This window comes from Salmo trutta, chromosome 36 (assembly GCF_901001165.1).
Source record: "Salmo trutta chromosome 36, fSalTru1.1, whole genome shotgun sequence".
Taxonomy (NCBI): domain Eukaryota; kingdom Metazoa; phylum Chordata; class Actinopteri; order Salmoniformes; family Salmonidae; genus Salmo; species Salmo trutta.
The window spans coordinates 34,843,048-34,859,501 of record NC_042992.1 but is presented as its reverse complement, the minus strand read 5'-3'; the positions used below and the strand labels follow the sequence as shown (position 1 = coordinate 34,859,501).

The 16,454-nt window shown below is 44.6% G+C and overlaps 2 protein-coding genes across 5 annotated transcripts; one reads left to right on the top strand and one right to left on the bottom strand.

Annotated features, from left to right (window-relative positions):
* Nucleotides 1–3,058: 3,058 nt before the first annotated feature.
* On the bottom strand, nucleotides 3,059–15,105 carry LOC115176172 (bone morphogenetic protein 8B). Of its 2 annotated transcripts, none has more exons than XM_029736024.1 (7): nucleotides 13,399–15,105; nucleotides 9,747–9,939; nucleotides 9,180–9,328; nucleotides 8,725–8,919; nucleotides 8,462–8,541; nucleotides 8,143–8,253; nucleotides 3,059–3,391 (listed from the first exon to the last, which is right to left on the bottom strand). In XM_029736024.1, exons 1-7 carry the CDS (start codon nucleotides 13,967–13,969, stop codon nucleotides 3,242–3,244), a joined length of 1,449 nt encoding a protein of 482 aa, XP_029591884.1. In that variant the 5' UTR covers nucleotides 13,970–15,105; the 3' UTR covers nucleotides 3,059–3,241. The 2 variants fall into 2 exon arrangements, with proteins under 2 accessions (XP_029591884.1, XP_029591885.1); XM_029736025.1 differs by having other exon boundaries at nucleotides 8,740–8,919.
* LOC115176171 (uncharacterized) lies at nucleotides 3,837–7,517 on the top strand. Of its 3 annotated transcripts, none has more exons than XM_029736021.1 (14): nucleotides 3,837–4,197; nucleotides 4,409–4,494; nucleotides 4,578–4,649; nucleotides 4,739–4,822; nucleotides 4,934–5,080; nucleotides 5,170–5,250; nucleotides 5,376–5,525; nucleotides 5,646–5,695; nucleotides 5,816–5,885; nucleotides 5,985–6,071; nucleotides 6,170–6,268; nucleotides 6,391–6,471; nucleotides 6,562–6,666; nucleotides 7,300–7,517. In XM_029736021.1, exons 1-14 carry the CDS (start codon nucleotides 4,038–4,040, stop codon nucleotides 7,483–7,485), a joined length of 1,458 nt encoding a protein of 485 aa, XP_029591881.1. In that variant the 5' UTR covers nucleotides 3,837–4,037; the 3' UTR covers nucleotides 7,486–7,517. The 3 variants fall into 3 exon arrangements, with proteins under 3 accessions (XP_029591881.1, XP_029591882.1, XP_029591883.1); XM_029736022.1 differs by lacking the exon at nucleotides 7,300–7,517 and adding an exon at nucleotides 6,824–7,033; XM_029736023.1 differs by lacking the exon at nucleotides 5,985–6,071.
* Nucleotides 15,106–16,454: the final 1,349 nt, after the last annotated feature.

Below are 16,454 nucleotides of genomic sequence, written 5' to 3'. Positions count from 1 at the left end.
ATATAGCAGTACACAGTCCTCCATAAATATATTGACAATGACACATTCCTGTGTATTGGATCCTCTGTACATAGAAAAACGACAAAATAATTGAATTTGACATTTTCCATTGCTACTAACGTGTACAGGTTACAGGTAGAATTAAAGAAATGCACAAACTCATGGTCCATATATTTAGTGTTTTAATTGAACCATGTGTTGTACATCTAAAAGAGACAATGAGAAATTCATGGTTCAACAAGACAACATAGACATCAAAAGGGTAGAAATGTAGCATTGCACTTATGTCACAGTACTTTACAGCTTTGATTGGATACATAGAATATATGACAAAGGGTGATGTAATTATCTGAATTACTGTAGATTTGAATAGTTTAAGAGTGAAGTATACCAAGTATACCAAAAAATATCTTAAATGTTGTCCATTAAGTAATGGTTTTAAAACAATGATGATCATATTTAAAAAACTATGGCACTTATATACCAAGTCCTAGACTGTTTTCTAATGAGAATAAGTCGAATGTGAAGATCCTTCTTTATGAAAGAGGCAATGGGTGTTATTCATATACCATTCTCATACTCAAAATCAATATATTATACTGAACAAAAATATAAACGCCACATATAAAGTGTTGGTCCCATGTTTCATGAGCTGAAATAAAAGTTCCCAGACATGTTCCATGTGTACAAAAAGCGTATTTCTTTCAAATGTTGTGCACCAATTTGTTTACATCCCTGTTAGTGAGCATTTCTCCTTTTCCAAGATAATCCATCCACCCTGCTGACTGCAGGAATGGCCACCAGAGCTGTTGCAAAACAATTTAATATTAATTTCTCTACCATGTCGTTTTAGAGAATTTGGCTGAATATCTAACCGGCCTCACAACCGCAGACCATGTGTAACCATGTGTAACCACGCCAGCCCAGGACCTCCACATCCGGCTTCTTCACCTGCGGATCGTCTGAGACCAGCCACCTGGATAGCTGATGCAACTGTGGGATTGAACAGCTGAAGAATTTCTGCAAAAACTGTAAGACACCGTCACAGGGAAGGCCATCTGCGTGCTCGTCGTACTCACCAGGGTCTTGATCTTACTGCAGTTCGGCATCATAACTGACTTCAGTGGGCAAATGCTCACCTTCGATGGCCACCGGCACGCTGAAGAAGTGTGCTCTTCAAGGATGAATCCCGCGTCGCGTGGGCGAGCGGTTTGTTGATTTCAATGTTGTGAACAGAGTGCCGCATGGTGGCAGTAGGTTTACGGTATAGGCAGGCATAAGCTACGGACGACGAACACAATTGCATTTTATCGATGGCAATTTGAATGCACAGAGATACCGCTATGAGATCCTGAGGCCCATTGCTGTGCCAGTAATCTGCCGCCACCACCTCATATTTCAGCATGTTAATGCGAGGTCCCATTTCGCAAGGATCTGTACACAATTCCTAGGAACTGAAAATGTCCCAATTCTTCCATGTCCTTCATACTCACAAGCACGTTTAGAATGCTCTGGATCGATGTGCACGACAGCGTGTTCCAGTTCCCGCAACTTTAAAAAACCAACGAAGACTAGTGGGACAACATTCCACAGGCCTCAATCAACAGCCTGATCAACTCTATGCTAAGGAGATGTGGGCTCCCGAATGGCGCAGCAGTCTAAGTTACTGCATCTCAGTGCAAGAGGCGTCACTGCAGTCCCTGGTTGGGATCCAGGCTGCATGACATCCAGTCATGATTGGGAGTCCCATAGGGCAGCGCACAATTGGCCCAGCGTCGTTGGGTTTGGCCGGGGTAGCCCGGCACAGCCCAAGGCGGAGATCTTTGTGGGCTATACTCGGCCTTGTCCCGGGATGGTATGTTGGTGGTTGGAGATATCCCTCCAGTGGTGTGGAGGCTGTGCTTTGGCAAAGTGGGTGGGGTTTTATCCTACCTGTTTGGCCCTGTCCGGGGGTTTCATCGGATGGGGCCACAGTGTCTCCTGACCCCTCCTGTCTTAGCCTCCAGTATTTATGCTGCAGTAGTTCATGTGTCTGGGGGCTAGGGTCAGTCTGTCACATCTGGAATATTTCTCATCTTTTCCGGTGTCCTGTGTGAATTTAAATATGCTCTCTCTAATTCTCTCTTTCTCTCTTTCTTTCTTTCTCTCTCTCGGAGGACCTGAGCCCTAGAACCATGCCTCAGGACTACCTGGCTTGATGACTCCTTGCTGTCCCCAGTTCACCTGGCCGTGCTGCTGCTCCAGTTCCAACTGTTCTGCCTGCAGCTATGGAACCCTGACCTGTTCACCGGACGTGCTACCTGTCCCAGACCTGCTGTCCCAGACCTGCTGGAACCCTGACCTATTCACCTGACGTGCTACCTGTCCCAGAACTGCTGTTTTCAACTCTCTAGAGACAGCAGGAGTGGTAGAGATACTCTCAAAGATCGGCTATGAAAAAGCCAACTGACACTTACTCTTGTGTTACTGACTTGTTGCACCCTCGACAACTACTATGATTATTATTATTTGACCATGCTGGTCATTTATGAACATTTGAACATCTAGGCCATGTGCTGTTATAATCTCCACCCGGCACAGCCAGAAGAGGACTGGCCACCCCTCATAGCCTGGTTCCTCTCTAGGTTTCTTCCTAGGTTTTGGCCTTTCTAGGGAGTTTTTCCTAGCCACCGTGCTTCCACACCTGCATTCCTTGCTGTTTGGGGTTTTAGGCTGGGTTTCTGTACAGCACTTTGAGATATCAGCTGATGTAAGAAGGGCTATATAAATAAATTTGATTTGATTTGAAATAAGAATTTGTTCTTAACTGACTTGCCTAGTTAAATAAAAAAGAACAAAAATGTGTTAAATTAAATGTGTCCTGCTGCATGAGGCAAATGGTGGTCACACCAGATACTGACTGGTTTTCTGATCCACGCCCCTATCTTCAATTAAAATGGTATCTGTTACCAACAGATGCACATCTGGATTCCCAGTCATGTGAAATCCATAGATTAGGGCCTAAAGTACACATTTTAATTACTGATTTCCTTATATGAACTATAACTCAGTAAAATCGTTGAAATTGTTGCATGTAAAGTTTATATTTTTGTTCAGTGTAGATACATACTATTTATCCTCATATTTCCAGATTATTGATATCAACTGCTGGCTGTAAGGTATATTACCCTGTTTGTATCTTTTGGAACAATGGTAGTGAGGTTTATTAAAATGATGTAGAATAGATGGGCCACCACAGATGTCACAGGCATCCACAGGTCTTGACCACCATGTTGCGATGCTTCTTTAGGATCACATTGTTGTTGTCGTCGTAGAAGAGTACAGAGATGGGACTGAGCTTGGTGGGTGCGCAGCACGCTTTGGGAACCTCATCTGGCTTCAAAAGGTGAACCTGCCACGAAAAAAGGTCAATCAGACTTATTCATACATACACTTTGATATAATCAATGATAATATCCTGTTTATAAAAGAGATATTGATTATTATTATGCAGATGCTTCAGTGCTCTCCTACTTCAGTGGGCTGTGGCTTCGCCCCCCTTGTCTGAATTTGGTCAATATGTTTTAACCCGGGTTGTCTGTACTCCACAAGACTTTATAGCCCACTGAGCCAAAGCCTAGACTTTCAGAAGTTCAACAACAACTTCCATGAAACAAACTAAAACATTTCAATGGGCCATTGACCAAGCTGGTGACTTAAAAAAAAATGTTATTTTTATTTTACATTATACACACACAACATAGGAAAGCCTCTGGTGACAAAATAGGGTCAATATAATTAGAATGATGACCAGGAACTGTATAGGATTCTAACGGTAACCATAGAGTTCCAAACTCATTTCTATGGCAACACAGCTGTCAATTTTGTAAACAACACTTTTCAAATATATGTGTTGCCATGAGACATCTAACCGTTAGAACATATCGGTGTTCTATTGAACGTTTTCTGTTCGAAAACAAGAACAACTTGAATTTGCTGTTCAACAACAACAAACTTGACTGATTTTTGAGACCTGAGATTGAAACATCGACTGGAAAATGCCTGGCTGCTTTTCAACATTGACGGAGAGAGTGCGAGGACGTCGGCGGCCTACTGCGTCGACAGGTTGTTCAAATTCATTTGTGGTTTGTTTTTCTTCTCTTTTTCCGTTTTGCAGGGTTCGTGATCGTCGGGAGGTGGACAGCGACTTCGAAGTTGGTATATGGAATTTTAAACTTCTTATTTTACTACATTCAACATTGACAATGTCATTTGTGAAATGTTGTGTATTTCTGTAATCCAGGCTTGCAAGCTAACGTTAACTTTAGTAATTGTTGCTAAACGATGCACTTTTGCTAGTAGTATTAGCTAGCGTGCTACATTTTACGTCCTAATAATTGTTTGTTTGTATTCCTTTTCCTAATTTTAGAAACAACTGTACTGGATGAGGTCCAGTTGGATGTGCCACTGCTGCCAGTTATCCTTCATGTCCAGGATGCTGCTATCATCCTTGAGGTACACTTTTCAGAAAGTTTTTGGTTTTATGTTTGAAAAGTATCCCACATATTCATTGTGAAAATCTTTGTTGTCTGCTTTAGGAGGCCACTGGTAATTGGCAGCTGATAGCGATTAGGTTCAGCCCCCTGTACTGTGGACCTGTTGTGATCAGGGTAAGAGAACCACACACAGTCACATCACCATTACAATGTTTGCTGTTTCTAACCTGAATGTATTGTAATGTCACCCCCCTCTTGTGCAGAACGATGCCGGTCCGGTGGCTAAAGCCTGGAGGACTTTCCAGTTCATCAGCCCCATTATCACCTACATGCGCGGGGGATCCCAGGTATGTGTCTTTGTAACTATCTAGTCCTAATCTACATTGTCAGAGTCATGTGATCTTGATGGAAATATGTTACAGCGATGGCTGATGTTGTTTTGTTGTTTCTCTCCACAGCAGGTGGTGGTGAGGATGCACCATGTGAGTAGGGTTCGAGGCCTGGAGACTCAACTGGTGTGGGCCATCTCCAAGGAGACAGCCAGGCTTAGTCCAGAGGGCATCCCCTACTGTGTCACCAAGGTGCAGTCTGTCACTTGGATCCAGGTAAGATGTAAATACTACTGAAATAGTATTAGATTAGGCTTTTCTTCACTTATTCCCTTTGGCCTTAACATGTCGTCTCTCTCTGTCAGTATGTGGCTGGCAGGGTGACCCAGTATGCATCTCACCTCCGCCACGAGACGTCTGTGGACGTGACGCTTGGCTGCTACCAGGTAAATAAACGTTTTCCTATGTATATAGAATACAAATTACTGGGCATTTTTCCATTAGATATGCTCTGTTTTCTAATAATGTGTGTGTGTGGTAAACAGGTGTGTTGTGTGTGTTTTTGGAGCAGCAGACTGATGTCTCGGTGGTGTACGCCACTCTCCACATGGGGCTGGATGGGCTGCTCTCCTCCTCGGCGTGGTCGGAAGCTGCCTCCGTCTCTACGCCCACCAATCAGCAGTTCACTGAGCCAGAGCCTGAGGGCCACAACTGCTATGAGGTCAGATGTTAGACACACAGCTACACATTCTATTGACTAGTAGCATTAAGATCCTTCCATTGACCCATTGTTTGTCATGTCATTGGTCACTGATGTTGAATGTTTGTTCTGTTGTTGTAGGGCTGGGAGGAGGACCTGCTGCCTGAGGAGAGGGAGGTTCCTCTGCTAAAGTGAGTTCCTGTAAATGTCTGTGTAGTCTGGGCTTGTCAGATGCTGAAGGATAGTGGTCACCATGCTGTTATCCCCATTGACTCTAATGGTTGACATGCTCCATTCCCTCCCTCCCACAGCCTCTACCTTACCACCAAGAGAGTGGAGGACATCGCCCTGAGGCTCGTCTCCCTGCGCCAGGCCTTCACTGTGAGTGGACCCACTTATTTTTTCTCTCTGTATCTTCTTGTTCTGTCTGTCTCCTAGAGGAAGATGGGTGTCTCACCCTAACTCTTCCCTCTTCTCTAGACACTGCTTGGTTCCACCCTGAGCAGGAACCATCTGTTTGTGGCAGGAAAGGTCCTAATGGGCGCACTGGTTCAGGCCCACCACATGGTAGCTCACTAACTCATTATTCATTCAAGGGAAAGAGAGCGTCCTCAGTGGGAAATGTCTTCTGTTCACTAACATCAATGCTCTTTGCTTTGTGATAGGACGAGGCCGAATTCATCCGTGCCTATAACGACTTTGTTGACTACCTGAGTGACCCCTCCAAGAAGATTGACATTGAGAGGGAGCTGGCTGAGGCAAAGGTGAGTTCATTAACTCTTTCATGTCTCACTGAGTTCTTCCACATGCATGTCTTTTATACATCACAGTATCTGATCTATTTGAAATCATTCCTATTTTCTCCAAATGTGTTTTCTTGTCCTAGATCCATCATGTTAACCTGATAGATGTCCTCTTTGAACTGGTGGTGTTTGGGATGATGACAGCTCAGAAGTCCCTGATGGTGGTAAATAGCATCTCACTGGTACATGTTTCCATGTCTCTCTCTTGGCAATTTCACTTCAATTTCTCTTCTCTCCTCCTTTGTTTCGTTTAGCACCCTGGTGGGTTCATGGAGCGTCTGTACGCTCTCCTGTACTCCTTCCTGCCCGCTGCTGCCAGCATTGAGCCAAAGGCTGAGAGATACCTGCTGCTGCTCAATGTAAGAGTCGAGTTTACTTCCTTATTCCTAGTTTCCTTTTTCCTGATTAACATGGTTTCAATGACGTTTTACAGGGAGTAACTCTCATTGTCTCTTTCCTCTTGGTAAGCTAGTAACTCTGAGCCATTATCTATGTGTTGTGTGGTGTTCTCTTCAGGGCGGGCTGATGGCTCTGCTAGATGACATGTTTGGGCAGCAGCTGGCCTGGTACTTTAACCCAGAATCTCTGGTCACTGAGCTCTCCAGCCTCCTGGAGTACCACCTGGAGAACCTCATGGCCAGCATGTAGTCCTGCTGCAGAGATCTGAAAGGCCACTCTCTCTCTCTCTCTCTGTGTCCATCTCTCTCTTTCTCCATCATCTCTCTCTCTCCGTCCAGCTCTCTCTTTCTCCATCTCTCTTTCTCCATCATCTCTCTCTTTCTCCATCATCTCTCTCTCTCTCCGTCCATCTCTCTCTCTCTCCGTCCATCTCTCTCTCTCCGTCCATCTCTCTCTCTCCGTCCATCTCTCTCTCTCTCTGTCCATCTCTCTTTCTCTCTCTCTCAGGATTTGAGGACTGGAAGTGCTTCGTTGAGCCGTGATTAGTTAACACCCATTAAATTAATGTATTCTCTTGTTTTCTCTCCCCACAGGATTCTTATGACACTTTGCCACCTAACAGGGATCTAGACACTAATGCACTACATTACTTTGCACTGAATTTGACATTTTTAAATAAAATAACTAGTAGTTCAAAGCATTTGTCTCTGTCTTTTCATTTACTTGATCATTTCATCACTATTTCCTCTTCCTGGAGTTATGAGGCTAATATTACATGAACAATTATGCTTTATTCTTAACATATGGAAATAAACAACAACGTTTAGTTGATTTACAGGTACTACAGGCACACACTTTATGGCATTGTATTGTGATGTGTGATACTGTACTGACTCTACAAGCTGTCGAAAGTGTTCCACAGGGATGCTGGCCCATGTTGACTCTAATGCTTCCCACAGTTGTGTCAAATTCGTTCAATGTTCTTTTGGTGGTGGACCATTCTTGATACACCTACTACCATACCCTGTTCAAAGGCACTTAAATCTTTTGTCTTGCCCATTCACCCTCTGAATGGCACACATACACAATCCATGTCTCAATGCTTAAACATCATTCTTTAACCTGTCTCCTCCCCTTCATCTACACTAATTGAAGTGGGTTTAATAAGTGACATCAATAAGGGATCATAGTTTTACCTGGTCAGTCTGTCATTTAAAGAGCAGGCATATAGTATACAGTCGACCACTTCAGTCTTGAGCGTAACTTCTCACTATATGTACTCTACATTAAGAGTCTGCCATTGTAGACTCAGTTAACATGGGGATTTTACTTTCAATCTGCCATATTTCCCATTAATGTCTGAGCCATTTACCATCTTTCCCACTGAAACCAATGTTAGTGTTCATGTGAGAGAGGGTGTAGTAGTGCATACTGACCACTAGTTGGATCATAGCGTGGTTGGTGGCGTTCATGCAGGAACCCAGAGGGTATAGGCATTCTCCATCACAGTAGAAGGCAGAGTAACCCGTAGGAGCCAGGACCCAGTCCTAATAGAGAGAAATACCATAGAAATAGAATGACAAGATTAGATAAATGACTAGAACAGAAATACATACACTCCAATGCACGTACTACACAAATGCCTTGCTTCCTTAAAAAGACTAATTGTGTGTTACAGCAAATAAGGTGATACAATGTTAGCTCATGATATTATCTATTCAGTAGAATGAGTAGTTAAGGGAGACAGAAGCTTACCTTCCAGCCTAGGTCACTAAAGCTCACATATAATTCATGTCTCTTACAAGCCTGACGCCCACTGTTGACGTGGCTGTGATCTGAAAGGGACCAAACAATATGTTATGAGACAGGACACACTGTAAAGCACACTTTGGATGCATTGGATTTACAATAAAGACACAATTAAATGTAAACACAACTTAAGTAATTTTGTAATTTGGATTAACTATGCCATTAAACAAGCTTCACAGCAAGATATAAAACCAGTGTTGTCCCCTAACCTTGTAGGACCTCACCATGTATACTGGGCAGGGGCAGGTCATATTTGGGCTTCCTCTTGCGGGGGTTGGGTTTCAGGGCACGTGGGGGGCGACAGGGGGCCTGGCTGGCCCTGAAGAAGGTCACCATGAAGGGCTGTTTGGAGCGGGGGCCCCTTCGACCCACCAAGCCTACCCACCCAGCTGACAAGGACCGGTCTGATGGAGAGAAAACAATGTGTGTGTGAGATATAATCATGAGGTAAACCAAAACATATCTCCATTTCTATGTATTTACTAAACAATTACAAATACTATGACATTACAGTGTTACTGCGCAGGTACTGGTGTCGTATTCTGAGTTATCTTGCCTCTAGTCAAAGGCATAATAATCAAGAAATCCATATTGTGGGTAATAACCGCCCCATCGGCAGAGCATTTCCTGACCCTGACCATAGTATTAACTCTATGAGGCTCACCCTCCTCTGTCTCCACATAAAGCCGGATTCCCAGGTTGCTGCGGGGGTGCAGGAGCCAACGGTTGCTGGCAGAGGTCACGTCAAAAGCCAGCCAGCCCTCCTGCCCCGCGGGCACTGACTGGATGTCCAGCAGCACCAGCTCTGGCTCTCTGAGGAAAGCAGAGGAGTGGCATGAGATAACCTCTGGAGAGATACACAAAGCATGTTGTATGGCCATGCAGCAGAGACAAACAAACAGAGAGACAGCCACTTAGCTTCAGCCCTCTCGAGAACCAAGTTTGTACAAGACGTCCTCGCAAGACCACAACGTGGCCAAATGAGTTCTATTGCCAGGAGCTGTTTGAGGTCAAGTTGAATTGCAATTCTTTTTAAACATTGCATTTTGCCGCAGCAACAAACCATGGTGTATAGAGAGAAGACAGAGTATTCAACGAGAGTGAGGGGAATATAAAAGGGATTATCTGATATCCTTAATCCTTTTTTCATGCAAAAACCAAACCCGATCCTATTAACATGCCAGGGAGAGAGCGTTAAATAGACATATTATGTCGATCTAGTGGCAGGAACCTGTGTTTGTTCTCCCGTTGGATCTCGTAGACGGAGATGTGCAGGGTGCGGTTGGCCCTCTGGCCCATGGTCAGGGTCTTATAAATGCGGAACTCTGCAGCCGTGACTGTCTCCCCCTGGGGGAGGGGCGTCAGGTCAAAACGGAACTCCTTCCAGTACGGCCGTGGCTGCAGCAGGTCCCGCTCCTGCTCCACTGAGGGAGAGGAGGAGAGAGGAAGGTCAATGTAAGGCCACTGACATTTTCACATGTAAACAGCACAACACCTCATATTCACACCTACACTACTTCCACTCCCCTCAACAAGCCCTGAAAAGACTAATACAAACACAGAGATATTCTCATCGTATGATGCAGACATTCCCACATGACACAAGAAGGACAGGAGAGGACAAGGGCAGGGGGGAGGCGAAAGAGCAATACATCTAATACGTAAGTGTGTGAATGAGAAGACCGAGGGAAAGAGAAGAGCACCAGAAGTGGGGAGGCGTGGAGGGAGATGGGAGGATCGGAAGGTGAGGGACTGGAAATAGGGGGAACGAGAGGAGCGGAGCAGACGTGTGGCGCGAGGTGAGCAGGCGAGGCCAAGTGAAGGAGGACTGGATAGCGATAACGTAGAGAGGGGAGAGAAAGAGGCAGCGGGGAAAGACTGAGAAATATAGGGATGGACGCGCAAGCGCTGGTCACTCACCACAGCCGCAGTGTCTCAAGCGAGACTACGTACATGAACACACACATACTTGAAGACACGCTATGCTCTCACACGCACTCTCTATCTCTATCTCTCTCTCTCTCTCTCTCTCTCTCACACACACACACACACACACATCCTCCACAGGGAGCCCAGCAGAGAAACAACCCTGGTCGGTCTCTGTAGTGTACAGTAATTAGAGACACTAAGGGCCTTCAACCGCAGCAGCTGCTCAACAGACACACCACTAACTACAGGTTGGGCAGTATTTTTAGAGCGGTCTTCTGCAGTATTCTGAGCCTTTTCTCCATTTCTCTGTGTGTGTGTCAGTGGGGCCTGTAATTCCTTACAGCTGTGTCCCCTACGCACGTTCTTGAGCGGGTTGCATGGCCTTGACTGGTTCAGATTGATAGGGTGTGTGTGTGTGATGGGTGATTCCAATTGACAGGGTCTATAATTGAGAAACTGTCTAGATTAGTTAGATGGCCTTAAAATGGTGGTTCAAGGCATCACACCAGACATTGTCAAAATAAGATCAAGTGAAACATTAACTGAAAGCCATATACAGTGCCTTGCAAAAGTATTCATCTCCCTTGGCATTTTCCTATTTTGTTGCATTACAACCTGTAATTTAAATGGATTTTTATTTGGATTACATGTAATGGACATACACAAAATAGTCCACATTGGTGAAGTGAAATGAAAAAAATGACTTGTTTAAAAAAATAACGGAAAAGTGGTGCGTGCATATGTATTCACCCTCTTCGCTATGAAGCTCCTAAATAAGATCTGGGGCAACCAATTACCTTCAGAAGTCACATAATTTGTTAAATAAAGTCCCCCTGTGTGCAATCTAAGTGTCACATGACCTGTCACATGATCTCAGTATATATAAACCTGTTCTGAAAGGCCCCAAAGTCTGCAACACCACTGAGCAAGGGGCACCACCAAGCAAGCGGCACCATGAAGACCAAGGAGCTCTCCAAACAGGTCAGGGACAAAGTTGTGGAGAAGTACAAATCAGGGTTGGGTTATAAAAAGAGTGAAACTTTGAACATCCCACGGAGCACCATTAAATCCTTTATTAAAAAATGGAAAGAATATGGCACCACAACAAACCTGCCAAGAGAGGGCCGCCCACCAAAACTCACAGACCAGGCAAGGAGGGCATTCATCAGAGCAAAGATAACCCTGAAGGAGTTGCAAAACTCCACAGCGGAGATTGGAGTATCTGTTCATAGGACCACTTTAAGCCGTACACTCCACAGAGCTGGGATTTATGGAAGAATGGTCAGAAAAAGACATTGCTTAAAGAAAAAAATAAGCACACATGTTTGGTGTTTGCCAAAAGGCATGTGGGAGTCTCCCCAAACATATGGAAGAAGGTACTCTGGTCAGATGAGACTAAAATTGAGCTTTTTGGTCATCAAGGAAAACGCTATGTCTGGTGCAAACCCAGCACCTCTCATCACCTCGAGAACACCATCCGCACAGTGAAGCATGGTGGTGGCAGCATCATGCTGTTGGGATGTTTTTCATCGGCAGGGACTGGGAAACTGGTCAGAATTGAAGGAATGATGGATGGCGCTAAATACAGGGAAATTCTTGAGGGAAACCTGTTTCAGTCTTCCAGAGATTTGAGACTGGGACGGAGGTTCACCTTACATTTACATTTTAGTCATTTAGCAGACGCTCTTATCCAGAGCGACTTACAGTAGTGAATGCATACATTTCATACAATTTCATACATTTTTTTTTTTTCTGTGCTGGCCCCCCGTGGGAATCGAACCCACAACCCTGGTGTTGCAAACACCATGCTCTACCAACTGAGCTAAAGCCTACTGCTAAAGCAACACTTGAGTGGTTTAAGGGGAAACATTTAAATGTCTTGGAATAGCCTAGTCAAAGCCCAGACCTCAATCCAATTGAGAATCTGTGGTTTGACTTAAAGATTACTACACAAGTGGAACCCATCCACTTGACGGAGCTGGAACAGTTTTGCCTTGAAGAATGGGCAAAAAGCCCAGTGGCTAGATGTGCCATGCGTATAGAAACATAACCCATGAGACTTGCAGCTGTAATTGCTGCAAAAGGTGGCTCTACAAAGTATTGACTTTTGGGGGGGGGGTGAATAGTCATGCACCCTTAAGTTTTTCATTTTTTTTTGTCTTATTTCTTGTTTGTTTCACAAGAAACAATATTTTGCATCTTTAAAGTGGTAGGCATGTTGTGTAAATCAAATGATACAAACCCCCCAAAAATCAATTTTAATTCTAGGTTGTAAGGCAACAAAATAGGAAAAATGCCAAGGGGGGTGAATACCTTCACAAGCCACTGTAATTACACAAATATATAACAAAAACAGTCATATATGGTACAGTAAAACAATATGTACGTCCAAATACTGTAGAAATACGAAGAGAAACTAGCATATTAAGTGTTGAAGCAATAAGCAAAATGTCTATAAAAGTAGTGAAGAGAAATAACATGAAATCACGTTTCCCCACGGTAACAAGGTTTCTGATCTCATTCCAGGAGAGATAGAGGAAGGAAACAATTGGGAAAAGGATGTTTAATTTTTATGCCATTTCAGATAAGCATCAGTAGGTCTACTGTCTGGGCTGGTGCAGCACAGGAAAAGTCTCTCATGTGATAACAAGTCTGTCCCTGAGAGGTGAACTGGTTCAACTCTGCATAAGGTTGCCAGGTTGGCGTAGTTTCTCATTGAAAATTCTAGCTATATGACCTTTTTCAGTTACATCAGCTCTTTGCAAGACATGTAAAAGATCACAGGAGAAGTTTTGGACCAGATCAGGCCCTGGGGCCTCTATTTTGAAAACACTACTGGGAGACCATTGGCTGAACAAACAACTCCCAACTAATTGGATAACGAGACAGAAAGTAATGGCCAATTAAAATACAGGAATTTAAAAGTACAGGTGTATCAACGGTCAGTAGCTCACCCAGGTTAACGAAGCTCATGACCGTATCGGCCTCACTGACCACCGTCCCCAGCGGCGGCGTGTGTGTGCTGAGAGTGGGCAGTGCAGCATGGCTGACGTGGCCCGTCAACCCGTCCAGACCGCCGAACCCCAGTCCCCCTACCTCATTCCCTATTCCGTTTCCCTCATCCCCCTCGGCCGACACAGCGTGGTACAGGTCCAGCATGAAGAGGGGGGCTGAGGAGGGCGGTCGGAGGGGAGGATGGGGTCTGGGCCGACCTGGTAGACCCAGGATGGACAGGATCTCCCTCTGCATCTCTTTCTTCTCTCGGCTGCTGAGGCGGCGGAAGCTGGAGTGGACGACTCCTTGGGCCTGGTGGCCCCAGAGACAGAGCAGCAAGGGGACGAGGATGAGAGCCACAGGGAAGAGCGGGAGTTGGAGAGGGTGTCTGTAGGTACTGTTGTTGTTGCCACGGATGCGTCTTTTTCCTGTGCATGGGCAGGCGTGGGTGTAGATGTACATTCTGGAGGTATCTGGTCTGTCCAAGCTCTCTGTGGTTTGAGAGAGATCTTTCAAGGTGTCCGCTGACATAGTGGAAGAAGCTCTACCCAGGTGCTTTAATATTTTCTTTATTTCTAACTTACAAGTCTTCGGTTGGTCTATGTTCTTTTGGCCTTCAATCCACAAAAGAGCAGATAGTACTCTGCAACGCACACCAAAGTGCACATATACAGTAACAGTCCCTCTGTGGTGTGTGTGTCTCAGACAATTCGCATGTCCCGTCTGTCTGTGTATGCCAAACTGTCTTACAAGTATCACAGATCGGTCACTAACAAAATGCACTTCTGTGATTTGTGATGGGAGATGTTTAGATCAACGGTAGACACAGAGATGTTTACTTTCTTTAATTCCCTCTGTTTATCTCCCCTCTTCGCCCTTTCTATTACTTTAATCTCCCAACCACTGCTCGTCTTTTCTCTTCAACCATAACACGACTCTACTCATGCGACACACACAGAAAACTAAAATGATAGCAAAGGTATAATTACAACTTTTTTTATGATCTGATGAAAAACAAACAACGTTGGTCTTAGAAATGTCTCCCTTTAAAAAAGTACATTTGAAGGAGGTTGAAAGTAGTTAAGTGAAAGGGCAGGATTGGTAGTCATTGAAATTTGAGAAGAGAACCAAATAATCAGACCTGTTTTCAGTCTAATCTGTCTTCAGAAGGATGAGGGGAAAAACACCCCACACCTGCCGTTCCTCAAAGTCGGCTGGCAAACAACAACCTGATCCAACGCAAGGAACAAGATCCTCAGTGGAAAAATGATCTGCAGTCCACCTCTCAATCTTTCATTCTTTAATCCACAATTCTGGGGTACTTTTTATCCATCAAACATTCTTTGTTTGTTTGTTTGGCCCACTTGTGTCTAACTCCAGATGTTTCCAGATGTCTTCCTCAAACTTTGTGTAGCTCCTACTTAAAATCCTTGGCACGTTGAGTAATTTGTCTTTTATTCCTTGCTTTTGTATTATCCTTTTGTATTCCCCCAAAAAATCCCCTAAACCACCTGTTTCAAGTGGAGAACAATGCCAGTATGTTTGTCAGCGTACTGTAATGTGCCCTTTGAGAGTTTAGCTCATGTAAGGGCGCTTCAACACTGCTTGAGTTGTCCATCACCAAGAGGGAGTGTCCCATACAGCCTCCTCCCTTCTCTCTCCCCCCACATCCTCTCCCAACTCTCTTCCTTATTCCTCCCTTTGGGCTTTTTAAAATCTCCCTCCCGTTTATTTTCTCATGATCCCTTACTTTCATGGGAAAATATCATGGAATCCCTTCAGTGTGATGAAAAATACATACACTGAATATATTTTATGAGATTAAGAAGAAAAAAAAAATTCTCTAAACTTGGTTTACTGGACACGCTATCCCAACACTAACATTCAAGCATCGGGCGAACCTCTGACATCACAGCGGAGTGTTTTAGCTGTGGTTTGGAATCCTGGGGAACCACAAGGAGTGAATGACCTGCCAAAACCTGCCAGAAGAACACATAGATTAACAATCGTACCGTCTCTTTAAACCGAATACTAAAAACATAAAAAGGTAGACTGCTGTAGCTTAAGGTCCACTGTCAAAACATGTACCCCATGAAATGTTGTTTAAGGTATTTTATACGTTTTCATTTCCTGTTAAACAGATTGCGAGTTGTCTTCACCTCATTCCAGTTTGACTGCAATACTGTGTGTGGTGTGCTAGCAAGGCATTTGAGGGAAGAAATTACAACACATTCAAATATAGTAGTGAGGGTCAGCTCCATGCCAGCGTGTGTATGTTGGACTTCAAAGCACCCTGGGACTTGCGGCCACTTTGAACGGCACGAATGCTAACTGACCAAACCAAACCGACCAACATTTTTTTCTTAAGCCAGGGAGTCAGAAGTGCCATGAATGAGTATTTTCTGTGGTATTTCTGTTTTTCTTTCTCCAGTGTTGAGGGATTTTAGGGCCGGAGAGAGGGATGAAGGGATGGCGAAGGTGAGAGAATGATAAGAGGGAGTCCGTCAGTTTGTCGTCAGAGTGAGGATAGGTAGTGAGGACAGACGGGAGGATAGATGGGGATGGTGGGAGAGGATGTGAGTGGGTTTGGAAAGTTCCATGTAAACACACACAGCTGCCCAGGGAAGACTAAAGACCAAATCCCATCCGCCTTCAGTGGAACCACCAAATAAACCACGGTGATTCTCCCACTCACTCACGCACGCAGAAACCAAGCAACTCAATTCTTACACTTAGCTACTGCGGAAGCAGAGAATGAGATTAGACCTGAGTTACGTCTCTCACAATATAGAATAAGCAGTAGAGAAACGCGCCCATCCATGACCACAGAGACCACCCTCCCTCTCTTGAAGATCCTACTACAGGGTGTGTCCTTATCTCTGGGGAGGATAATTGTACCCTAACCTAATTACCAAGCCATTTCCGGTGTGCAGAGAGACCTTGTGGTCTATACTCTCTTCCAGACACACACGTAGGCATGGAGACACGGCCGCAAGCACACGCATGGAAACATGCA